The sequence below is a fragment of the Centroberyx affinis genome, unplaced genomic scaffold (assembly GCF_046629955.1).
Source record: "Centroberyx affinis isolate AG114_WGS23_722 - 3 ecotype Tasmania unplaced genomic scaffold, CSIRO-AGI_Caff_v1 ptg000269l_1, whole genome shotgun sequence".
Taxonomy (NCBI): Eukaryota; Metazoa; Chordata; class Actinopteri; order Beryciformes; family Berycidae; genus Centroberyx; species Centroberyx affinis.
The window spans coordinates 12,897-38,754 of NW_027278949.1; the positions used below are offsets into that span (position 1 = coordinate 12,897).

Below are 25,858 nucleotides of genomic sequence, written 5' to 3' on the forward strand. Positions count from 1 at the left end.
GGAGGGGGAAACGGCGTATGCTTGTATACAACCCTGATTTCCATTTTTTTCCCAACTCGTAATGTATTTAATTCAAGTGAAACGTAATCATGACGTGTCGTGTCATTAATCTCCTCGCCGCCTCTCCCGTAAGTACACTGAGTCTTTACTTTCACCATATATGCTATATCCTAATTTATCTAGAAAATATAATCTACCAGCAGCTTTACATATGCACTTTTATGCAGGCTGGCACGGAACAGTGGCAATAAAACATTTCCAAAATTATTGGATTTATTGCGATTGTTGTTGCCTTTCACGAACAACATACCGGATAATGGCCAATATAGTTGTTGTTGTGTTTTATTTTCCAGGCTACTCCGGCTGGTGGTTTTTATTTGCAGTTTTTGATGTGTGTATGTGTGCGTGTGCGAGTGTGTGTGTGTGCATGTGAGTGACTGGCGTGAAGCATGTATGTAACTGCGCGCTCTGGAGCACTTTACGTGTGTGTCATGTATGTAAAAGCCGGTGTATGTGCGCGCATGGCCGACTGTCTACATGCATGTAGCCTCCGAGCCCCCCTATAGCCGTGACATGACAGAAAATGGAGAAATGCACGCGTATGACATAGTTTTTATCATCGGCTGAGATAATACTTGCCATAACCTTTAAAATAAGTAGATTTGACAAGTCTACTAGAAATTATATGCGACTTTTAAAATGGTTGCAAGTGCACGAAAAGTCACTCGGAGTGATAAAAGATGTATTTTTTTTTTTTTTTTTAAATCACTTAACTTCATCCAAGTAAGTTTTTTCCCCTGTACAACACATTCCTATCCATGCTAAAGAACGCCTCTGTTTCAGAAATTGTGTAGCATGTTGACCTCTTCTTCCCTATCTCATTTTAACCTCTCTAAAAAACGCGATGTTTGACAAAAAAAAGTAGCTTTACAAAAAGAGACACAAGTTCCCCGTGCGTAACGGAGGATTTCGATAAGCCGCAGACATATTGGCCAGCCGTAAAGTAGATTTTTGCATGTTAGCAAGTTGATTTACAAAGCATAATTTCTAGGTAGATGCGATTAGCTTGACTAATTCTTTTGTTGGAGACGCATTAGGCATTGTGTACTGCATTGTTTTCGAGATAAGCACCACCACTTTCATCTGCGATGTGCGCAAAAACGCATCCACAAACTGATCCGAGGGTGTAATACTGTTTTATAAGCGTCAGTCCTCCGACCTTTTACTACAATGTTTACTAGACTACTATTACAACCGGTTTAGTTGTCCTAACATCACCTCCAGTGTCTACAAGCTCAGAAAGTAGCAAGTGTGGCATGCAACGCTGTAGCCGTGTCTGCAAAACGCGTGTTGCCAAATTGTGTTGTATATACATCGTAGCGTACAAGTTACCGGTTTTCATCCTAGGTTTAAAACTGTACGTTTTTGGATACGATGTCGCTTTTGGGGGTGATGTCGGGCTGGGAGATTGGCAGAGGATTCAAGATGAAATCCATGATGGCACTTTTTTCTCCCGTCCTCCCTGCTCGCTCACTCGTCTTTTCCCCTCCCTTAATCTTTTGTATAGAAAATTTAGGAACAAAATGGAGCAGGGGAGCGAGCGATAGATAGGCTGACATGACACACACACGCCACCCCCGACTTCTCCAAACTATATCCCAGTGTTTATGATTTTTAATCGCATTTCGGAAGCTAAATTGTGCACAGACACCATCTGCGGGCAGGGTTAATCTCATTTTAGAGGGGGTGTTTATTAGTGCATTGTTTGTTGATGGTTATTTATTTCATTAATGTGCCTCTAATTGAGATGGCCGCGAGAGAGAAGAGGGGAAAGAGCGACTGAAAATGGTTGCACGTTATTGACGCACATCATACGGGCGAGGAGGAAATTCCTCTTGAGATAAGGCGCAGACGTGTCATCTGGGTTGACCAAAGACACTCCCGTCGCCTTTTCTATATCCAATGGAATATGTTTAGGGATTCTGAAATGCCCTATTTTTGCATCCACCCGAAATGTTACACTTTTGAGAGCATATGCATAGTGGAAATAGGTTGACATTCTGGCTTGTCCTATAATCAGGGATGTTGTGGAGGGTAAACCCACCTAAACTCAGTTAAGCCATCTTTTTATTTGTGGATCAGAGTTTATCCACCTTTTTAAGCTGTTATAAATCTTTATGATGTAAATTCACAGCACACATCATACCAGGCAGTATCATATCAAACTGATGGAAGCTATATGAGGACAGGGTCTATTGAGGGAAAAAAGCGTAAATTCAGTCTTTTCTGAAAACATGATTCATTTTTGTTCATATTAATGGTTGTTCCTCTCATGATGATGACGCCTTCAGGTCATAGTTCACCCACCTTTTTTGACCTCTACATCACTGCTCTTGTGCTTCTTGTCCAGCCTTTGCCAAAAACTCATAACTTGATCTTTCTGTCACAGGCTTAGCATCTGCACGCAATATTTTTTTTCTTACAAGCAAACAAATCAGACATGAAAAGAATCACCCCTCTATTGCAAAAAGTGCTCCCCTCCGCCCCTACAGGTAGTCTAATTTTTTAATACCTGATGATTTCATGTTAAGTCCTTGTGAATACGCATCAGGAACCCGCTAATGAATGCGAAACGCTGGGTCCGTTGTTAAAAAGGGGGGACGGGGGATGGGGATGGGGGGGGTCTTAATGGTTTTTGCATCGTTTAGGCCTCTTGCATTGTACAGTGTTTGTTGTGTTCCAGTAGTGTCCTCCTCCTCCTCCTCCTCCTCCTCCTCCTCCTCCTCCGCCACCATCACCACCTCCTCTTCCACATCTTTGTACGTACTGTACTGCACTTGAGGGGCGCATACACCCCATCCAGGTGGCTCTTAGGGAGAGATGGTGTGTGCGTGTGTGTGTGAGTGAGAGAGAAAGTACAGAGAGAGAGTAAAAAGGAGAGGAGTGTAGCACCAATCAAGGCTTCTGATTGATATAATTGGGTCATTAGTGCGCTGCGGGAGAGGCACCTGCTTGCCCTCAGTTAGGGAGAATCTACTGCATTGTGACATTTTGAGACTGTAGAGAGTTCTGCTGGCTGCTCGGGATTAGTGTGTATTTAGAGCATTAGGGTCTTACTTAAATAGTACGCCACTTGTGCCACTTGTATTGAGTTTTTAAACCACTGTTTCAAACCGATTGACCTTTTTATTTTATTTTATTTTTTTACAATGGAGGTGGACAGGTAGACAGTTGCTTTCCCTCTCCCGTGCGTGCGCGATAGGAGCTGCCCCAGATTAAAGTCTAGGCCGCCATCGGTATGCGCTTGATCATAATTTTGGATAGCATAGCAATCTAAGGAGGTCACCGCTCCACTAGGAAGGCCCACTGTGATTTAAAGCAGTAGGTCAAGCAAAAGATAGCGTTGGATCAGTCTGTGCTCCTCTACCATCTTGTGTACCGCGGCGCAGTTCGGGAAGAGATGGCGAGCAGCGGAGGAACGCTAGAGAGGCTGGTTTGAGACGGGAAGGTGGCTGGTTCAGATCCCCAGACTGACGGGGGAGGGAGACGTGAAGTGTACTGTAACTTCTGTCAAGGTGCCCTTGAGCAAGGGGCCTAACCCCTAATTACGCCGACGGAGTTTCTCACAGAGCGACTGCGGCTGCTCCCACATCAGTAAGCGAATGAAAGCGAAGCGGGGTGTTGCTGAAAAAGAGCATACATCCTCTGCAGGTTTTCCCAGGGTAAATAAAGAGTAAACTCTTGTTATCAGTCGCTGTTTATTCTATAGTGAGGTTGTTTCCGGGTTCTCAGGTGTCTGTATGTGCATATGATACACATATATTCCACAAGGAGGTCAGAGCGCAGTGTCAGGTGCATGCCGTCGCCCCCAGGTGCTCATGGGTAGTCAGAGTTTTGCTCAAAGACACTTCAGCAGGGCGGATGCTTGCCGACACGGCGGCTTTCGATCGGATGTCAGTCTCCCTCCTCACTAAGCCACCCTGCTGCCAGTATACAAGAGAAAATGTTGGGTCTGACCTTTAATTTTTAATGTCACAGGATATTCATTAGGTGATTGACTGACAGGTGTCAGGCTGAATACATCAGGGTTTTTGATCAGGAAATATAATTGATCATAGGCAAATCTGTGTTGCACCTGTGGGATGCATGATTGCTGCCTCCTTTGCTTTTTTTCCCTCTCAACCCCTCCAGGTGATTCCTGTTTCAGTGCAGACAGATGAATGCGCAAATCTTTATAAACCTTTCAGGAGGAATTATGTCCAGCGATTTGCTCGTGATTTTTGTCATTTGCGTGCTCCGAACCAGCGCTTCTTCTTCAGCGCTGTCATTTCGTGATCCCGTTATCGGACGAGTCAGTCAAATGTCTCCACACTTCCACTCATTGGTTTAGACACAGTGCGGCCCGTGTGACTCGGGAGCGAGAGCCTCGTTTCCGCGGCGCACCTCTGCCCGAGATGCTGTGATGGCTCGCTCAGCTCCGGCACCGTTGCATCACTCCCGTTTCGGTGTGCTCCACGACTGCCGGGACGTGTCGGCTCGTCTTCTCCGCTGGAGGAAGATTTTCATTCAGAAAGAGAAACAGCTCGGAAAAGGGAAGGAGGGAGAGGTGCGCGAGACGGAGGAGCCGGGGAAGTGAAGTGGTAAGGTTGGACATGGAGAGGAGGAGGTGTAAGAAAGAGGGAGGGATAGGTGTTAAGTATACAGGAGCAGAGCGGCAGAGTGGCAGATAAAACAGATCCAACAGGGAAAGGAATCGACCGGCCACAGTGGCTCGTAAATCCTCAAAAGTTCACATGCCACTTTCACTATATCACTATTTCACTATTTGCTGGTGGCGGGTGTTAAGTGCCCACCCTGGATCAAGGTAAAGATGGGCTATAATTGTCTGAATGTATCATTTCCCCTTAACTTTTTCTTCACCTAGCTCATTAAATATCTATTAAAAAGCTCAGTCACATGTCAATCATGTGCCATTTGGTGGACACTTTTATCCTAAGGGCCTTACAGCATCATGAGTGCTTGCATTTTGTTTATTTATTTGTTTTAGCATGGATGGGAACTATGGGAACCGAGCCCATCAGTCTGGCATTAGCAGTGCCATATGCTGACCAATGAGCCGCACATAACCAAAGTGCTAAGATCACCGAACAGTTTACATTTTCTATACGACTGAGATACGAGGAATCCAGTGGACACATCCCCACAGTCAGTTACGGAGACACAGTGGGAGACTTTCGCCCTATCACAGCACAGCTAAAGAAGAGGGGAGGGGAAGAGTGCGAGCCAGATAAAGTTGGAACGAGGGAGGGACTGAAGGAGGGGGTTCAGGGAAAGGTGAAGTAAAGGAAATGAATACCGTCTGTGGGGAAGTTTGCCGCGTGACCACGCGATAAAAACCACAGGCCTCGAATTATACTGTACCACACAGAGAGCTGACCCCCCCCTCCCCCTCCCCCTCTCCCCCTCTCTCTCTCTCTCTCTCTCTCTCTCTCGCTTTTCCTCTCCCTCTATCCCTCATCTTCTCTCCCATACACATTTTGAGAGTGGTCACTCTTTTACTCTTTTACACACTCGCTCATCCCCAAAAGACACCTCTCCTCACACACACATGATCACATGAGAATTCGACGCAACACAGTACAAAAAAAACAAATTTGTAAGGATTCGCACAAGTACGCACTTACACATACACACACACACACACACACACACACACACACACACACACACACACACACACACACATATAGCCTCTAGATACACACATTACTTTATCCCCAACGGCCCAGGCACAAGACCTTACAAATGCCTATTTTTAGGTGTGGGCTACACGCACATGCCTGTATACACAGGCACACAAACAACACTGAGGCACTTAATGCCCACCCTCTTCAATGTTCCCATAGGCAGTGAATTCAGACACAAACGCTCTCATGCGGCCTATAGCACAACATTTACCCTCATGGTATATGATTAAATTTAAAGCTTACTGTAGCACACACCGTCAGCCCACACACACGGTTAAAACATTGAATGAGAGCTGTTCACGCCCTCACGCTCACAATCATCATGTCTACCATGGCATGTGCAAACCTGTTTGAACCCTGCCCTCGCAATATTCTGTACTTAGTTGTGTAGTCAATAGACATTTACACACCGAGATCAAAAAGCGCCAAAAAAGATAAACTTGTCTGAACATATTGGGTCCCATATTCCCATGACAACCATTCATCAACATGTGATGTGATGTATGACTCAGTGCGCCCTACACACACCTTGTGACACAAGTGCAAAAGTAAGCCACCGGTGTTTATCCAGTGTTGTTTTTTTAAATACAGGTTTGGTATACAGAGGTTGCTCTTCGTTGCGGGAAAGAAGAAGAAGAAGAAAAAGAAGAAGAAGGCGACGTCGGGCACTTTCGCCTTTTTCGTCATAAAAACTCGTTTTAAGTGACGTTAATTGAGCAGTTGTTCAAATCGGTTAACTCGGTGCCCAAAGTTACCCTACACTGCAATTACTGTAAAGGCAACATCATGGCAGTGCTTGACACGACGACGGCGTGCTTTTAAATTGTAATTACCGTGTGAATTACAGTGTTGTTACATAAGTTCACGCACATTATTGCACATTTCAGAGGCAGAGGAAGACACGGGGAACGTCTTTGTCTGTGTTTTGCCAATACCAGAGCCAGGAGTCACTGAAAGTGTGGTGTATCATTGTTGCATGAGGGGAAACCAATTAAATATGCGTGTTTTTGTCTCCGCACTAAGGCCCCTTTTTACACCTGGCATCAATATGCGTCTCACATCCGGATTGACTGCATGATTTAGCCGGATTACATTCACACCTGACACTGAAAAGTGTTTCCAGTAGACACTTTGAAATCAGATTTCTCTTTCCCTTCGCAAAAAAATTGCCACGCACATCACTTCCACTCTCCACAATATTAACGTCTTTTAAAACTGACAGCGAACGCCTCGTCTCGCCTGTGCTCCCCATCTGCAAAGTATCAGTCTATTTGCGCTCACGTTGTGGCACGCAAGTTTACTTCCATTTACGTCATTTCTATATGTGGATTGGAGACAGATTGCGTTTAAGCGTGGTTGATAATGGCGAGGCGGTTTAGGTGATTGGATCTTCAGTGTGTCCTTGGGCTCATTTACACCTGGATTTTATGCGTTTTTGTTCTATCCGGTTCCAATCTGATTCCTGTCCTCCCGTCTCCCCCCGACCCCCTCCCCTCCCCTCCATCCTTTTCACACCTTATCTCTCTCCCTCCATCTATCCAAATTTGCTTTATTGGCATGACAGGGCCGGTGGTTGGCGACGGCCGCTGTCACGGTGGAACAATGCATCGTGATGGTGATATTCATATGATAATGCCATCAGACCTAACACCGCTGCAGATACATTTAGATAGTCAGTCTCTCTCTCTCTCTTTCTCTCTCTCTCTCTCTCTCTCTTTCTCTCTGTCTCTGTCTGTGTGTATATTTGCGTGAGTTGCTTTTGTTATTAGAAAATCGCAAATGATTGTAATTCAGTTGTTCCCTCCTCACATCTTCACACGTTATGCCCCAGCCTGCCACTCCATCTCTCTGATTTCTCTCCTATTCTCTGTTCCAGCATGTCTGTCTCTTTACCCTTTCTGTTTTTCTTTCCCCTTCCCTCCCCTCCACACCATGTTGGCAATCACATTAAATCATTTTCATTCATATGGTTTTTGACAATGTTTTTTTTTATTTAAGCTCCCTAGTTTGTAACTGCACTGTATGTTTCTCTCTCTCTGTCTGCCTTCTTTCTCTCTCATTTTTGCTCTTCGCCATGTTGGCAAGGCCCAATCTACCAGCTGATATCAGCATTCCCTGGCACTCTGCCAACTGGCAACACTGCAGGAGAGAAAGAAAGAGGGAGAGAGAGAGAGAATGAAAGAAAATTAGTGAATAATAGAGGGAGGGAGGGAGGGAGCGAGGGAGCGAGAGAATGAGAGGGGGATGGGAGGAGTATGAATCAGGGAGAGAAAGAAAGAAAGAAAGAAGGGAAAGGAAGACAGGGAGAGAAAGAACAATAATGGTGGATTAAGAAAGGACTCTGTGTGTGAGTGTGTGTTTGTACGTGATTGATATGGTGTGATATCCCTGTGAGTCATAGCTGAGCTAAAATGTCAACTGGCTACATGAGAATCTCTTTGTCATCCAGGCTCGCTGACACACACACACGCACGCACACGCGCACACACACACACACACACCCATACACAAACCCACAGTTCATATAAACACATATGTGAACATACTGCCGCGTGAACACAAATATGGGCGACACACCTGCGAACACAGATGTTCCATTGTTTTGCCACAATGATTGATGACCTTTTGTTTTGTTGTGGGCGCCACTGCTGCTTCTCAACTCCACCAAATGACAGACAAAAACAGCCTATCTGAATAAACCCGCTCTAACTGATATATTCAAACTGCTGTGCATTCAGAATATTTCGGTATGTGTGCGTGCTTGCCCAGATGCGTGTGTGTGCATGTGTTTGATAGATGTGTATGCATAAGCACATTTACTGTACATTACACTTATATTTTAGCTGACTGTGTTGTCCAAAGTGATTTGCAGAACAGCGAGTGCAACAGTAGAATAAGCTTACATTTCTACATTACCTATACAAGAAACCTAGAGTAAGGAGCGCAAGGGTCAAAGCCACCACGCCCAGGCAATAGATGTAACAAATATTCCTTTGTGCATAAGTGCATGAATATGTATGTGTGTGTGTGTGTGTATGTGTGTGTGTGCGTGTATACAGTCCTGATTTAAGCTAAAAGCTGCTACTGTATGAGTGTACAGGAAGGGTGTGTGGGGAAGTCAAAACATCTCGCGCCCATCCTGTTTGGGACAGTCCATGTCCTGTGGTGCCCTTAACTCTTACACGCACACACACACATACACACGCACAGATACACACAGACGCGCATTCACACTCAGTTTAGTCGTCCATATGCGCTGACAGCACACTGGAGTGCAGTATGAACATGTGCAGGAGCAGGAACAGGTGCACACCTGTTACACATTCAAGCACATACACCTACACAGACTGAACAGCAAATATAGATCAAACAAAGACTCTCAATTTGTACTAAAGATGTACATGCATTATATATAACACATTGAGAAATGTTTCTGAGTTTGCATTTGATTGCAGCAATTAGCATTTATGTTGGAATACATTCAAAGATTCATTCCAAAATGCTTTTTATCGGTTTTGAAAGAAAACTCCTACCTGCAGTTCATTGCTCAATATTTCAAAAGCATTGATGGCTGCATCCAGCTGATATTACTAATTTATGTAAAGGTCTTTAGTTAGTTAATAACTTCAATAATATTCTTTAATGTGTTTTAGTTTTAAGCCAGCAACAATTTCTTAAAGAAGATGTCAGCTTTTCTGATTGTGGATAACTCACTCAAGTTCCTCATTTGCATTATGGTAGAACAAAAATTTATTTATTTTTGCTGTTGTTGGTTTTGTTTATTGCCCCCAGAGGACTAAAGGAGGAGGCTGCCACAGAAGTGTGTCCCCCCTCAGCCAAGATACTGAAGAATGGCATAGCATCACACACACAGCTGGTAATTCTCCACTGTTACACACATAACACACGTGTGAGTGCTCTTACACATATGAATGCATGCATGCACACACATGCATAGTAGCCTGTTACTAACCACGTGTCTTTTCCAAATCTGATCAAAGTCATGTTACAGTTGAGCCTATTATGCACAACATGCAAATCTACCTTTTCCTCTTGCTCTTAAAAAGTCATAGTCTCTCTCTCTCACTCTCCATCTGTCTGTCTGACTGACTGTCTGTCTCTTGCTCTGTCTCACACCCAATAGAGAATGGATTCTCCGCCAGAGTGTGTGTTGGCTCTCTCTTGTGAGCAGCCCCAGTCTCCCCCGACACTGCCGTCCCTGGACCACAGCCCCCAAGCCTCGTCTCCTCACACCCAGCTCTCTCTACCTGACAGCCCCCTGGTCCTGCCCCTTCACAGCCCCGAACCTTCCCCTCGCAGCCCGGACACCACGCCTTACTTCCCCCTCTCTCCCTTCCCCCTCCACCAAGACAACAACAACCACAATGTTCATGAAGAAGATGACGAGGAAGGGCTGGATGGCGTCCCTCCGTCCCCCACTCCGGCCGTGGCTCTGTTTCCAGGAGGAGGGGGGCAGGAAGCTGGATGCAGCCCCGGTTTGGAGAGCTCTCCCCCGGCCACGCCGTCGGCTCCGCTCCTCGGGTTTGGAGCCCTGGAGCTGGCCCTCTCCTCCGGGCAGAGCGGAAGCTGCAATGATGAGCTGGACCTCCAGCTGTTCCAGAAGGATACCGTTACCGGGGCGATACCTGGAGCGGGAGGGGCCTCCTCAGGGCCTGCGCTCAGGTTTCCCTGTCACGTGTGCGGGAAGAGATTCCGGTTCCAAAGTATTTTGTCTCTCCACGCGCGGGCTCACAGTCTGGACCGGGACCGCCGAGCTTCAGCCCTGTACCGGACCGGGCTCCCCTCAGCACCCCTACAGCAGCACCTCAAGGTCCAACAGAACCACAAGGACATAATCCAGAACCACCGAAGCCACCAGAACCAGCGTTCACTGCCGGGGACTCTCATCCAGCATCTCAGAGAAGAGGAGGAAGTAGATGACGACGTCCAAGGTCTAGATGAGGGCCTACAGACAGACCAGAACCCGAACTTTCTACTGGATGAAAGTACACCCTTGACCCCTCCGCTGACTGAGGATCCTGTGTCCGTGACCTCTCCTTATTCCTCTGGTGCTCCGACCATTGGGGAGGCAGCCTCTACTCCTACAGCACCTACGTTTCGCTGCCATGCCTGCAAAGGTAAATTCCGCACGGCCTCGGAGCTGGCACGCCACGTCCGCATTCTCCACAACCCATACAAATGCACGCTGTGCCCCTTCTCTGCCAGCCAAGAGGAGAGCCTGGCATCTCACCTGCAGGAGTGCCACCCTTCCCCTGAGGTACCGGCCCTGCCACCGGCCTACAGCTCGAGGCCCATCATTGCAACCCCTGACACTCCCGTACCCACCCCGACCCCCACCCCGACCCCGACCCCCAACACGCCTCAGACGGCGTTAGCCACCACAGTGGCTGCGTCCCCGGCACTGCCAGCCTTCCGCTGTGATACTTGCGGTCAGCGCTTCACCCAGTCTTGGTTCCTGAAGGGCCACATGCGCAAGCACAAGGACTCCCTGGACCACAAGTGCCAGGTATGCGGCCGTGGCTTCAAGGAACCCTGGTTCCTCAAGAACCACATGAAAGTCCACCTCAACAAGCTCGGGCTGAAGGCTGGGCTGGGGACCCTCGGGGGACCAGCAGGTGCCGAGCAGCAGGCCAAAGGCTCTACTAGCAATCAATCTCTCAATGCCCTTTATTCCAGCCTCCTCCTGGCCCAACGAGGAGGAGGTGGAAGAGGGGGACGAGGAAGATCAGAGAGGGACGCTGGCGGCAGAGGGGGGATGGGCTCCACCAAGTCAGCCATCCTGGGCTACCTGGGGTTGCCTAGTGATGGAGGCGGGGCCAGCTGCATGGAGAGGCTCCAGGCAGTGGCTCAGGTGGCAGAGATGGGAAACGGTGGTGGTGTTGGAGGCTCAGGAGACCCAGGAAGAGGAGGAGGAGGAACTAGAGGAGGAGAAATTACAGCATCGGTATCTGACGGAGGTGACCAGGCAGCCATGTGGCAGCTGGTGGCTCGCAGCCTGGTGGCAGCTCAGCAGCAGCAGCAGAGGCCCCAGCAGCGAGGCCAGCAGCAGGGCCAGCGAGGCCCAGGTCGGAGCTCTGTGATCACGGAGGCTGACCAAGTCAGGGCCTACCTTGGAGGCCTGGATCCAAGAGATGAGGCTGCAGTCTCTGGAGGTGCCGGAGGTGGAGGAGGGCCGTGGGAATGCCCCGACTGTGGAAAGCTTTTCCGAAGCCTGCAGCAGGTGGTGGTTCATGCCCGTGTTCATACTCAGAGGCCCCAGAAAGGAGGTGGCAGCGAGGAGGAGGGGAGTGGCAGTCGTAGAGGAGGAGGGGGAGGGAGAGGAGGTAGTGGTGAAGTGAGACAGGAGTCTAAACTGCACAGTGGAGGAACACAACAAGCAGGAGCAGCTGCATTTCAATCTGTCATCTCAAGCTTCCAAGGTAGAATCACATCTACTTTTTTCCATTTCATCTTTTGGGTTTTGTTGAGATTGTTTGCTCAATATGTAATGGCACTATATCATTACAGTTTATAATGACACTATGTTATTGTTATATTGCTTGTCTGTTGTAAATCAAAGCTCTGTCAAAACCCCTCACACCCAAATACACACACACACATACACTGTCCCTCCTCTCATTCTTTCCACCTTTTCTCTCCTTACAGGAGAGAATGGCTTGACAGCAGTCTCCTCCATACCTTCAGTTTCCAACAGGGAGCGTGTGCGTGGTTCGGGGGTGAAAGACTGCCCCTACTGTGGTAAAGCCTTCCGATCCTCACACCATCTGAAAGTGCACCTGAGAGTTCACACAGGTGAGAAACTGCTGAGTCAAACAAACAACATCTACTTAATTAACCTTTATATATCCCGGGAAGGGTTTTGTTGAGCATGCATGCTCTTTTACAGCACCGTGAGCTGCACACATTTACACACATTTACACCAGAGAGCTGCCCAGTGCCAACCATTATCCTCTACTGCAAGCAACTGAGCAGCTCCACTAGAGAAATTGGGATGTTAAGAGCATTGCTCAAGGGCACTTCAACAAGAGGTTGTCGAGGAAAGGAAGAGCCTCACTCAATCGCTTTCCCACTCAGATTTTCCAAGCCACTCTAGGGATTCAAATTGGTGAAATGTCAATCAGAAGTCCAGTTCTTTAACCTTCTAGCCTCGCAAGGAAAGTACACAAAGAAGATTTTAAAACTTTTTTTCTGGGGAATTAATTTTTCTGTAGAGACTGATTTTGCTATTAGGTAGGCCAAACACACCCGAATTACTCACCCAACATATCTAATTGAAAAGGCTTTGACCACATAGCACAGGTTTTACATGAAAGACCCACAAAATCATCTCTGCACCAACTTATTCTTTATCTTTTGCGCAATTTGAACTCAGTTGGTTAGATTGTTCCCAGCACCACTCTTAGACGTAAAGCATAAAGATGTGTATGTAATCTTCATGGTGCATAGTACATGTTCACAGATTTCTCCAGAATAATTTCAGAACCCATTTTCGTCTTTAATCTTCCTTAGACCCGCGTTTTCTGACCCTGTCTTTGAAGCAAGCCAACCTACAATATGATTTATCTCCTAAATTCACTTAAAATAATTTCTACACTGTTATAGTGACTACAGAGCAGAGGCACATACTTTTCTCTCTTCAGCTCTCCTGAAATTATCTGAGTCTGAGTCTGAGGCACATACTTTTTCCAACAGACTCCAACAGGCTTTTTCCAAAAAACTTTTTAAGTCTTTTATATTTAGTGCCAGGTGAGCAGGACTTTGATGAAAATTAAAAACTCTCACAGCATTCCCGCACACTCTTAATTAATGATCCATATTGGTAAGACTTTGTCAGAATGAGTCATCATCATTTTTTATTAATTAGCATTAATTAAAGCATTTTGATAGAGAATTAAGACGATTATTAATAACCCTTTTTCCATTTCTGAGAGGCCATCACCAATCTCCAGCAATCACACTATGGTTAGAAGATAACTAGAGCATATCTAAGTACCAGTTCCAGCAAGGCAATGGCCAAGAGGCATTCACTGAAATCTATTCAGTGTTACCATCACGAGCACTTATCTATAGCTCATACCACCTACCACATCATAGCCCTGATATTATTCACCGTAACATACAGCACTTTTTCTCACACACTAATGCTTTCCTTTGCTATCAAGTGATTACCACTTGGTCAGTGCCACAAAAAGCAGTCAGTAATTTAAGTGAAGGCATCAAATTACAACGGTACTCCCTTGATATTACTGTCCTCTTGAGAATATCACTGCCCCTCGAGACTCTTAACTCCACTATTATTTTTTTGTTTCAGCAACAAAGTCAAATTGTGATTTATATCTCTTTTATTTAAAGCATCTGCAAGCATGAATAAGGCTTCATTCCTGCTGCTGCATGTTCATTTTTTTTGTTCTGGCGGATAAGATCAGTTATGCTTTTCACAATGCAATACATTTGCTGCTGTTGATGTGACTCCAACATGATGCCAGTCTTCCTTAACATACCCATCAGTGTTTTTTTATCAGTGATGAAATGCTGCCATCTCCCTTTGGAAATGTGCAACTACATTTCCCCACACTAAAATATCCCACAACTGCTTAACCTTCATCTTGGTTGTATTTGGGTAAAAATGTCACATCACAAATCTTAACATTTTTAGCAGTCTGTCTGTTCTGATCCACTCTCCCACTTGCCCAGTCAGTAAATAACATAGACTGTTTTGCACAAGTGTTATGCTGTATTACATACCAATCCACCAATATAGTATCATTCTCCCCAGGTGAGAGACCCTACAAATGCCCCCACTGTGACTATGCGGGTACCCAGTCGGGCTCGCTGAAGTACCACCTCCAGCGGCACCATAGGGAGCAACGCAACGCCCTGTCTGTCTCCTCCTCCTCCAACACCTCCTCCTCCAGTCTCACCTCCACTATCAACAGTCTGACCTCTGGAACCTCTGGGCTGGCCAAGCAGCGCCGATCCCAGGTGCTCAACCACTGCCCGGTCTCCCGAGGCCCGACGGAGAACCCCTCCTCCAGGTCCGGCCAGCAGCCTTGGCTCCTGGGGCTTCCAGACCAGCGGGAGCATCAGAAGGCCTTGGCGGCTCTGAGGGATGTCGACTTGGAGACCCAATACAGGTATTTGTCGGGGGTGATGGGGGCGCTCTATCAAGGAGGGATGGAGGGAGGGTGGATCAGGGAGTCTCCTCCTCCGAAGGCCCCCAAAGTGTCCCGTCGCAAGCCCCTCACCACCAGCCGAATGGTGCAGCCGTCAAATGGCAGCAGCAAGGATGGGTCTGCATCTTCGGGCCATGAAGTTGGGTTTGAACCCCTGGATCTGTCCCGTCGTCCCTCACCTGGCCTTGGCGGGATGGAGGAGGATGAAATGTCAAGTGTGGGGGAAGGAGGAGGTGCTGGTGGTGGAGGGGACGGAGCGTCTGGGATCACCCTGAGCCAGTGTTTGTTCTGCCCTTTCCGCACCTCCTCGGCAGAGCTGATGGCCATGCACCTCCAGGTCAACCACACCAGTAAGTCCAGGCGCAAAAGAGGCTCTGTGACCACTTTGGATGACGACGGGCCTCCAAAGCCCACCCAGCCCCGGATCAATCGCTCAGACCCCGACTCCCTGGCGGTATGGAGGTATGTGAGTGAGGCTGAGTCCCAGGCGCCCCTGGGGGAATGGGCCTCAACCCAAAACCAGACCCACAACGGGCTCTCTGAAGATGCAGCAGAGCTACTGGAGAGCAGCCTCGACCACCAAGCCGCCAATTTGGCCTCAGCATCCACGAATATGAGAGACGGTCTGGTGCTCAAGGGTAAGATGGAGGAGGACGAGGAAGAGCAAGAGGAGGAAATGGATGAGGATTTGGAGGCAGCAGGGGACAGCAGCAGTCTAGAGGATTCTCCAAGGCAGGAACAGGATCTGAGGATGTCCCTCGCTCTTTCACCAGCCCTGAGCTCCGACCACATGGTGAGAGAGGAGGATGGAGTCTTAGCAGATTAAGCATGTTACAGGATGACACCATGTAAAGAGGAGAGAGGGGTTCAAGGTTTTCAACTACACTTACGGAAGTGAAGAAGGTGCTGAGGAAGCTTTGCAGAGAGAAAAGGGGTTGAAGGTCAAATGAATAGTTGCCCCCTGATGCTCTCATTTTTTCTGGTCATCTGTGAAGATATTTGACTCCTGGTGTTTTAGGGCATAAAGCTAGGGATTGAGGGTATTGAAAAGGACTGAGCAACTGTTTTTTCCCCCCTCCAATAACAACTGTCTACTTCAGTTCTGACAGTCTGGTCCTCCCACCCACTAACTTCCTCTACAAAACACTATGGATGCATCTTTTCAGGATTTTTTAGGCCTTCTTTCTATTCCATGTTTTCCAATCAATATTCACACCAAGACAAGCTAATTTTAAGTTTAAGATGACGATTTATTTGACAAACGAAAGAAACATGTGCAAGATCTAGGGCAAACACACCATCCTTCCAGAGACTAGCATTTATCACACACTAATAATGTATATCCCAGACTACTATATTGACCAAGTCAAAGCCAGCTGTGAAGAGATGCCCTCCTGACTGAACATTGGACAGACAACCCCACTGAAAACTGACCAAACTTTAAGATGGTTTGACACCCCAAACGTCAAGTTCTGGTCAAGTTCTGATACAAAAACACGGAGGAGAGTATCGTCCAGAAAAGTTTCAAGCTGTGAATCTCAGCTAAGCTATTCAGTGTTCTCTAAAAGCATGAGAGAGGTAACCGTTACAGACAGTGTGCTCCTGATAATGATTCCCTATACTGTAAATCACTGCCTTGTATGTCTGAAAAGTGTACCTAGAAGATTGTCCTGAGGAAAAAGAGAAAGAAAAGTTTGTAATGTTTTGTTTTTTCAGTTAGTGCCTGTTCATGTATGTTGTCAAGGGAGTCTCTAGTATGCTCACGCATCAAGGCTCTGATAGGTCATTCATTTATCTGAATATACAGTTTAAAAAGATATAAGTATATTTGTTGAAAATGGTTCTAGGGTGTTGTGAATAGTTAAGTTGTAAAAGCAATGCTACATTGCTAGCGTGACGTCCTCAACACAGACGGCAGCCGTCTGTGGCTCAGCTTGAAAAGAAAACTAGCAGCAAAACAGTACGAGATATACGCATAATGTGATCATGTGGAGTGGTCAAAGGTCGAGCGATAAAGGGAGGTCAAAGTTCAGAATTCAGTGTTTACAGCGGCAGTGCGTGCCAGTTGGGTTGCCGTGGCAACTCAAGGTCATCACAGACGCGCGGCAAAAGGATGAAACGCAGAGGCGGAGTCTGCTCGGGGCTGTGGGGATGTCGCTCGAACCCCCGAACACAATCAACTGACACATCTGTTTAAGAGACTGAGACTTAGCGACTGTGTCAAAAAAAAAGAGACACTTTCATTTTTCTCCTTAATAAATAAGAGAGAAGACACAAGGAAGAAAATGGAAAAGAAAGGAGTATCCCTGGCGAACAGGACTAAATCTGAGAAACAAACTGTACTCTCGGGGTATGGTGTCTTTTAGATGAGTAGATTCCCTCTCCTTTTTTTTTTTTTTTTACAAGAAAAGAAAAGACAATGGTAGGAGTAATTATTAAAACACTAACAAATGCATAGACATCCCAGTAGAATATGTGTAGCTTTTGTAAAGACAAGAAAGAAAGAAAAAAAAAGCAGAAAAAGACTTTTTATGTTTATTTTAATTTCAAGATGCTTACGGAAAAAGGTTATGAATATAGGTAATATTGATTATAATGTTTGTGAGCTAAGACTAGTTGGAATGTCTATACAGAGCACTGTGCAAGGTTTGAGTTCCCAAAGTAGTTGTTTTTATTTTGACTTTATCAATAGACCAAACTTTTTCAATTGAAATTGTCACTTTCTGTTGTTGTTCTGAGTGTAAAGCTGTGGTTTCAATCCATTTGCCCCAATCAATGAGCGAATCAATTCAGCAATTAGTCAATCAATTGATCAGTGTATCAAATATCCAGCCATTGAAATGGTTATTAAGAACATTGGAGATGCAAACGTTAATCACAAATAAATAATTACATATCATTTTTGTTATCGGAGTTATCAAATTTAAAATAGCATATCATGCGCTCTCATGGTTTGAAGGCATGTTTGCAGAAAAGATCTAATCTGTGACAGTAATATCCCATAACATGACTGGATTGGTTATCAACTACCGTCTGTCCTCCCAGCCTATTGTTTGATGGGGAAGCCAATGGTTGCGACCGCCGCCTTACGCATTTCCTTAATGTGCATTAATGTGTTTCAGTTCCTCTTTAGAGCACCTTATGAGTTTTGTAGTGAAAGTCCCTTAGTGGTGTCTCCTTAACAACTACTGTCAATGCCACCGTGCCTTCTGTTTCAAGCACTTCCTGGTGTATTTTGTAAAACTCACCAAAAGCACTTAGCCTATATCTACATACTCTTTTTCTTTCTCTCTCTCTCTCTCTGTCCTTCCGCTTCCTCTCCATTCACCATCTCCTTCTTCACCTCAACCCATTTTCCTAATCTTTCTCTCGTGTCTTACCTCCTGACCTTCTCCTGGGGAAAGCTGATTTTTCTCCTACTATTCAGGCCATTTGGCCTTAAACAAGGTCACTAGGCCTTATTATATTCTAGCATAGCTAGAGGCTTGAAACAAGGGACTGCTTAACCCTTAGACATGTGAAAATCACTATAGATGTAGGGTAAGACTGCTTTTGGTCTCATTACTAACCCTTGGTAAACCAAAGCCCGAGTCTAAGACTGAGTAATATTATATTTAATCTCATGAGGTGCCAAAACATGTCCGTGGTGACACTAAAACATTTATCAACTTGAGAAAACACAATTATTCACCTGTCCTCTCTCTTTCCTCCTCCTCTTTTATCTTCTTTTCCATCCCTTCTCTCTCCAACCTCCCTTGCTCCTTCTCTTCTCTCTCTCTCTCTTTCTCTCTCATGCTTGCTCTTCCTCCGCGCCCCTCTCTTGTCCGTAAACTGTCTCTCTATCTCTAGCACCACTTCAAGGTGACGTGTACTATCTGGTATTGAGGCCTTTATTAGACTTTTATTTCAGTTTGTGTGGTGTTCGTTCAATGCCGTTGAGATGGAAAAATGCTCTTCTTATAATGATAATTATTATTGTTTTGGCATTATGGAAAAAAAACACAAAAAAAAAACAAGAGAAATGTGTTGTTGAATGTTGTACAGATAGCACTAGAGATGTGGTGTTTTTTAAATGAGAGCACAAACCTGAGCTATGGTCCCTCCCACTCCTCCTCCCACTGGCAGATGGGAATAAAATGGCCTGCCAATCATTCTAGACGTCCGGTGACACTACACAAACTCCCTCGGTGCTGACAGATTATTTTAATCTACGTAGCATTCTTCTCTGAATTATTTGAATGTAAAAAGGCAGCCGTTGACTCAAGCTCAGTTCCCAAATCTCTTGCCCAGAGGAAAATCAAAATTCTCTCTGAGAGCTTGTTCTGGCACTCCAGCCTGTAACTCTCCTCTCCTCAAGTCGCACATGTTTCTGTGACTCGGTTACGTTTTGATGCTTCAAATGTGTGTGGAAATTGCACCTTACCTCCTGATTTTGGCAGAGATGTTTTCACCAAAAGGATAAGATTACAACCAAGTGGGTATCAGGTGAAGTGATCCTGTATCTGTAGGTATCTGATGTTTTTGGAGTCGTCGGTTGTAGTAAAACGATACATCTTTGAGAGGTGGAGGGGCCATGCTGGGTTTGGGCTCTTGTGTAGTTGACTGCCATTGCAGTGAGGGAAAACTGATCTAACATAGTAGTGACTAATATGACTTTGTGGACAGATAAAAAAAACACATTAGAAATAAATAAACACAAACAAAATAACTGAGTCTCTTCTTTTTTTACCCATCTGTCTCTCTATAACACTAAGGCATTCCTGTTTCAGGTTTTAGTCTCAAGTCTTGAGGAACAAGTCTCAAGTCAAGCCCCAAGTCTAGATGTAGATTACCAAGTCAACACCAAGTTGAGTCCATGTCATTAATGTCAAGTCTAAATGTAGAACAGCAAGTCAAGTCAGAACAAATCAAGAGTCCAGTATCAATTTAATATCTTAAAGAAAACTAAATATCTAGGACTTTCCAATGCAACATTGTTTTAATAGGATACAAACTTGGTAAGAGCATCATGAGTTTGATTTCTAGAATCAGTTTCAACTTCAATAAATTCAATCATTCCAAACAAATTCAGAAAACAATTTTAATTCAGTCGTCTGATGGAACAAATCTCATCACTTTCAATCCAAGTCATTTACACAAACACAAGATCTCAAGTCAAGACTTTAGAAACCTGTTCAAGTCATCAAAGTGCAAGTCAAGTCCCAAGTCACCAGAACCCAAGGCAAGTCAAGTCTCAAGTCTTCTGTTCATGCATCAAGTCAAGTCACAAGCAATTAAAATTCTGACTCGAGTCTAACTTGAGTTCCCACCTCTGTATAAAAGCCTTAAGTCTGAAAATGATGGTGAGTTTAATGCCAGAAAGTAAGCTAGATGGTTAAAATCCTTCCTTCAATAGCTACCATTAACATTTCCTTAAACATGTTACTGTACTTAACCCCACTTACTTCAGCAGAGCTGCTAATTGGCCAACAGTAAAAGATGGGCATCGTTAACCTGCTCCCAGGTGTGACTGTCTGGTTAAATAAGCGTTTTTAACAAAGTCCTCCATCCTGGTTAAGGCTCCTGAGTCAGCGACTTCTTCCTGACCCTCCCACTCATCCCCCCCTTTGGCAGATGGGACTGAAACAACCTGTCAGTCACTCCATCCTCATATAACAAGGATCTAAACCTTCCTCCCTGTTGAAATGAGTTGTTACACACACCAACTCATCTGATATGTCTTCCAAAGAGCTCCTAGGAATTGTGGGGCACCTGAGGAGATGTTGATAGCGGTCACATAACACAATATAATCCTATGAAAGCCCTGTTTATTTCAAGGTTGGGGTCATTTCACTCAATACAGACTGTAAATTGAAAGTGCATTTCACATAATTCTGACAGTGGTGATCCTCAATGATTTGTTTATAGATCGGATGTAAGAATTTGTTTATGGTGAGAGAATTTTGGGATGCTGAGGTAAAATCCTACCTGAACTGACGTGACACTGCTTGCTTCCTTAAGGCCTTCATGACAGAACTACTTCACTAAACTGTCCTTGTTTACAGAGTTAGATACCAGGATTACATTTTTCATGTGGAATTTAAAACAATATTGTAAGAAAAGGTACCAGATACGTTATTACAGAGAGCCAGCCTAACCACAATATGTGAAGAAGGGAGCCATCTTCTGGCCTTCAGTAGAATTGCAGGAAGGTGGAAAATATTGAGGGAAGCCCTATTCCTTGTTTGTCCTTAACATTCCTTGTTTCTGAGAGTTCATACAAATGGTTTTTAAGCTTTTAGCAGTGGATTACATTCCCAAATTCTATTTTTAGGCTGGAGAGTGGAGAGCAGGCGATTTGAGGAAGTTTACTTCACTTTCACACGGGAATATTTTGTTACATCTGTGGTCTGGACACTATGGCTGCTTGCAATTTTGGTGATCTAGGAATTCAGGCTTATTCCACTATTGCACTCATTGTGTCACTCTGGATAGGAGTGTCAGATAAATGGCTAAAATGTAAATGTTTAATGAAGTGGTCATCCCGTTTCAGCTGGATGAACAACAGGGCTAGACTTGTTTTCCCAGTCTCTTTAGGTTAAGCCTGTCAGTATTTCACGGTTCAGCACTCTCTTGTGTGTTCTAGAGTAGCTAATGTATAATATATTAAATAATAGAAAGATGTGGACTAATGGTGCGTTCACGCGCTGCTGGGAAGGTCCGACATCCGGGACTTCCAAGTCGACTGCTAAACAGCATTGCATTCACATGCTATTTTGTAAGAAAAGACAAACGATAAACAAACATGGTCGTCCTGCAGCTTAACAAGCTAATTTAATGAACTTCAATTAAACAAATGTTAGTTATGATAGTCTGGCAAACTACATGCGTGTAATAAAGGTGCATGTGTGTACAAGTGTTTTCTTACCATTGACTGACACAAAACTTGATTTTTCCGTCATGTTGAGAAGGTTAAAGGTTATAGTGGCATCATCACTCAGCAACTCGTGAAACAAAACTTTCTCAGACTTTCCGACTTCATCATCCAACTCTCATGTGAAATTTTGAAGTCGTTTTTCCAACATATCCGATATCCGCACGTGAATGCAGGTCACGCATTTGGAAAGTCTGATGTGTTGGACCTGTGGCAGCCCATGTAAATAATACCGGAATGGTATTTGAAAACCCCATTTGAACCTCAAAGTGGTTCTTCAAAGCTTATTTGATATTCCATATTCAACCAAGTGATCATGCAGTGTATCTGTAGACCATGGGTGCCACTATATAGGAACAAATACAGAACCTTTACAGAATCTGGATCTACAGAATACAGATCTAGAGAGTATAATACATATGGAAACACTAACTGTTCCTAATGAGACTGTAATATCTGCATGTGTGCTACTGCTGGTCCTGAGTGCATCGTTCATTGATCTTCAGTGGCTCTTTAAGTAGTTAAGTAGTGGGTCCATACTCACAATTGTCCCTGAATAGGATTTAGAACTATCCCCATATACTTACTATAAACACCAGTCATTTTTTGCAGTCATTCAATATGTTTCCACACGCGGACCAATTTATGCACAGCAAATCCAAGTCAAGCTCTATGTGTTTTTAAAGGTAAAATCCACCTTCAATTACTCTTACACTGTTTTATATTATTAATCTGAGATGTTCACTGCATTCCAGGAATTTTGTGATGAAGTGTTGTAATTTACCTTTTTGTGCAGCTCACTTTCCCTCAACCTGCCTCGTCTACTTCTACTTCAGTTAGTGAGCTCCTACATTTCCCAGAATGCCTTCGGTTGCATTCAGTACCTACGTGTAGGTGGAGAGAGCAACAGTAACAGCAAGAGAGAGCGAGTTTTTCCAGTTAAGAAAAAGCGAGCGTCGCACCCTGCTATGGAAACCAGGATGTCAGTTAACTAGAAAACACAATTCAGACTCTGTTTAGGAAATGATGAACTATGCAATGCTAGCTCAGTGCCTGTAGATCCAGGGATGATTTGCTTTACATTCATGCACTTACACACATTAACACCTGGGAACTGCCTGGAACAACCGCACTAGTGTACTATTGGACACTGACTGGCTTCAGTGGAGAAATTGGGGTGTAACTGTCTCGCTCAAGGCCTCCTTGATGGTAGATGGTGATGGAGGGAAGAGCGTTACACATTCACTACACAGCCCAAATGTAAGTAAGTAAGTAAGACATTATTTATATTGCACTTTTAGAAACAAGAGTTACAAAGTGCTTTACAAAAGGAAATAAAACAAAAGGCAAGTTGAAAACAAACAGAAAATTAAAACAGATAAAAGAAAGAGGGCAAAAGAGCACAAGACATAGAGTGCAGACAACTAGTGCAACAGTCCATAGGAACATGAATCTAAAATAATAAAACACTGTAAAATTTTAATTTAAATTTAAAAGTGTCCAGTCTGTGTGGGGATCCAAACTGGTGTCTCTAACCTCAGAGTCTGTCAAAAATTCAGAGCCAGGACAATGTGTGACCGGGGGGGGAGGGCAGTGCCAAAGGGGAGGCCAGGGTGACACTGACTACCCTGGGAATCCGATTGGCCGCCCTCTGTACCACCCTAAATTTTCTTGTACGTCATCGGCTGTTGAACTCTGATTGACACACTGAAATTGCCTGAAATGTAAGATTGCATTGTTTTAAGTGACCAAGGTGCCCTTTTTGACAGGAACAACAAGTGCTGAAGAGAGTGACAGGTGTTGATGTTTTTCCAGATATTTAACAGTCCAGTATATAATCTGTTTTTCACCTAAATAATCATTGGACAATACAAGTCAAATGAGTCTTTGCAGTAATAGAAACTTTGTCCTGCATGGAATAATTTATTTAACAGTTTGTTTCTGAGCATATTCAAAATTATCTGCTGGATCTTGAGTACACACAATTGATCAAAAACAAACTATATTGCATTTGAATTCATTTTTAACTCTCAACCTTGTTTTTATGCCTATGTTCCTTGGACTCCCCCTCCCCAAGTTAAAAAGTCCTAGAATCGCCACAGTGAGTGACTCATGTCATCCATTTTCTTCCAAACTACTCATTAGCGCACTGTATATTCATTTATGCCTTGAAGGCCTGACTGAGAGGACACTGAATGACTGAATGTGACAATAGACTGACATTTACCAGCACACAGGATCTGATGTAACTGTCCCTTGTGCTATTTCGGGTGAGGACCTAAGCAGAAACCCGGCTTGGGTGTGAGAGGGAAAAGGGTGACAGCAGGTGTGTCACTGGGTTTAGGGGAGCAAGGGTCCTCAACCAGAGGACTCGGGGTCCAAGTCCAGGAAGCATCAGTCCTGCTGAAGTGTCCTTGAGCAAGACGTGGACGACAGGACTTTAGAGGACAGGCTCTCACATCAGGACTTGCAGCTGAAGTGATGACAGATTCCCAGCTGTTTGGCTGCCCTCTGGCGTCAGATCCTCATTTCTAATCAATTATCTCTACCTGGAGAGAAGATTTACACCCAGCCTGCCAGCCTGCAGCCCGGACAGCTCCTGCCAAGAGCCTCTCGCTTCTCTGTTGCAGTAACAGGCTCCTATCGTGCAGCCGCGCCCTCTAGTGGACACACAAATTATGCACTATTCCAACAAGAAAACTGGATTATAATTTGAAACCTGGATTATAACTTGATTTTGGTGAAAAATAAAAGAGCATCAGTTGTTGTCGAACATGGTGAAACATTAGACTGTGTATATCTGTGTGAATAATTTGATTATGGTTGGTTGTGGGCAGAGTCTGCATGGTTGAGTCAAGGGACAAATTAAATATTATTCTCAATTTTTTCGCGCATTGCCAGTCTATCGCTTCATATCGCCCTAAACGTTTGTGTTGAAGTGCTTGTAGTTGTCATATAGCCTACGGTAAAACGCATCCTGGGTAGATGTGGTGCAGTTCAAACTGAATCAAGCTGGCCACCGAAAGCTAGCATCAAACCGGAAGTTATGAGATTTCGCCTTCAGAATAAAAGTGTCAAAATATTCACTTTTGAAAATTGAAAATATGCCTAGATACGGCAATAAATATAAATTAACTGAAGTGCTGTCCTGGATTCTTATTTGTCACATATTTTTCTTGAGGTTTCAGCAACCACATAAATGAATTAAATATTCAAGTGAGGGTTGAGCACGTTTTTTTGGTAGACTAAATAGCCTAGGCCTACACGAATTTGCAGTGGAATAGACAAATTAATAAAATTATAATTACCGCATTTTAATTTCCTACAGATAAGTCCTTCAAAATATTCTTTATTGTCGCTTTGGTAGTTTATATTACTAAAACACGTTGCAACACATTCGTCAAAAGGGGTTTTATTTTGAAAGTAATAGCCGGAAGTCCTTTGTTTATTCTGGCTAGCTTGGTACTGGTTGGTCGAGATGTGAAAGACGATTACGACCTGATCCAACTAATGCAATTTACTGCATACTCGGATGGAAACATGCCCGTCATCTGAGTAAAACCAAAGTCATCGGTTTTATTTGTAAAACGGTGTTTACTCACCTTGTACGCTGATATAAATGTTAATTAGCCTTTATAAATTTAGTGTGCACAAAACAGGAGTCGGGAACAGGGAATTGAATAAAACATCAATTATTCCGACAAATACAGCCGCGATACTCGCCTTAATGATGATCACCGACCGGAGTTCATAGTTTACCCTCCTTATTATGTGCTATTAGCCTACATCACTACACTAGGGCAATTCTCTGCTCCCCGGTGACTGGCTGAGACTGAGTGGGCGAGCAAGACAGGAGAGAGAGAGGGAGAGAGAGAGAGAGAGAGAGAGAGAGAGAGAGAGAGAGAGAGAGAGAGCGAAAGAGAGGGAGAGAGAGAGAGAGAGATCCTGTTGCCCATAACCGCACCGCGCACTGTTACAGGCACCGAGGCTTTTCTTCCATCAT

The 25,858-nt window shown here is 44.7% G+C and overlaps 1 protein-coding gene across 3 annotated transcripts; it reads left to right on the plus strand.

The window, feature by feature from the left end:
* Nucleotides 1–19,637, plus strand: znf219 (zinc finger protein 219). Of its 3 annotated transcripts, none has more exons than XM_071547190.1 (5): nucleotides 1–128; nucleotides 9,540–9,624; nucleotides 9,892–12,187; nucleotides 12,414–12,560; nucleotides 14,531–19,637. In XM_071547190.1, the coding sequence occupies exons 3-5, from the start codon at nucleotides 9,895–9,897 to the stop codon at nucleotides 15,766–15,768; spliced, it is 3,678 nt and encodes a 1,225-aa protein (XP_071403291.1). In that variant the 5' UTR covers nucleotides 1–128; nucleotides 9,540–9,624; nucleotides 9,892–9,894; the 3' UTR covers nucleotides 15,769–19,637. The 3 variants fall into 3 exon arrangements, with proteins under 3 accessions (XP_071403291.1, XP_071403297.1, XP_071403305.1); XM_071547196.1 differs by having other exon boundaries at nucleotides 14,546–19,637; XM_071547204.1 differs by lacking the exons at nucleotides 1–128; nucleotides 9,540–9,624 and having other exon boundaries at nucleotides 9,890–12,187; nucleotides 14,546–19,637.
* The last annotated feature ends 6,221 nt before the right edge of the window (nucleotides 19,638–25,858 follow it).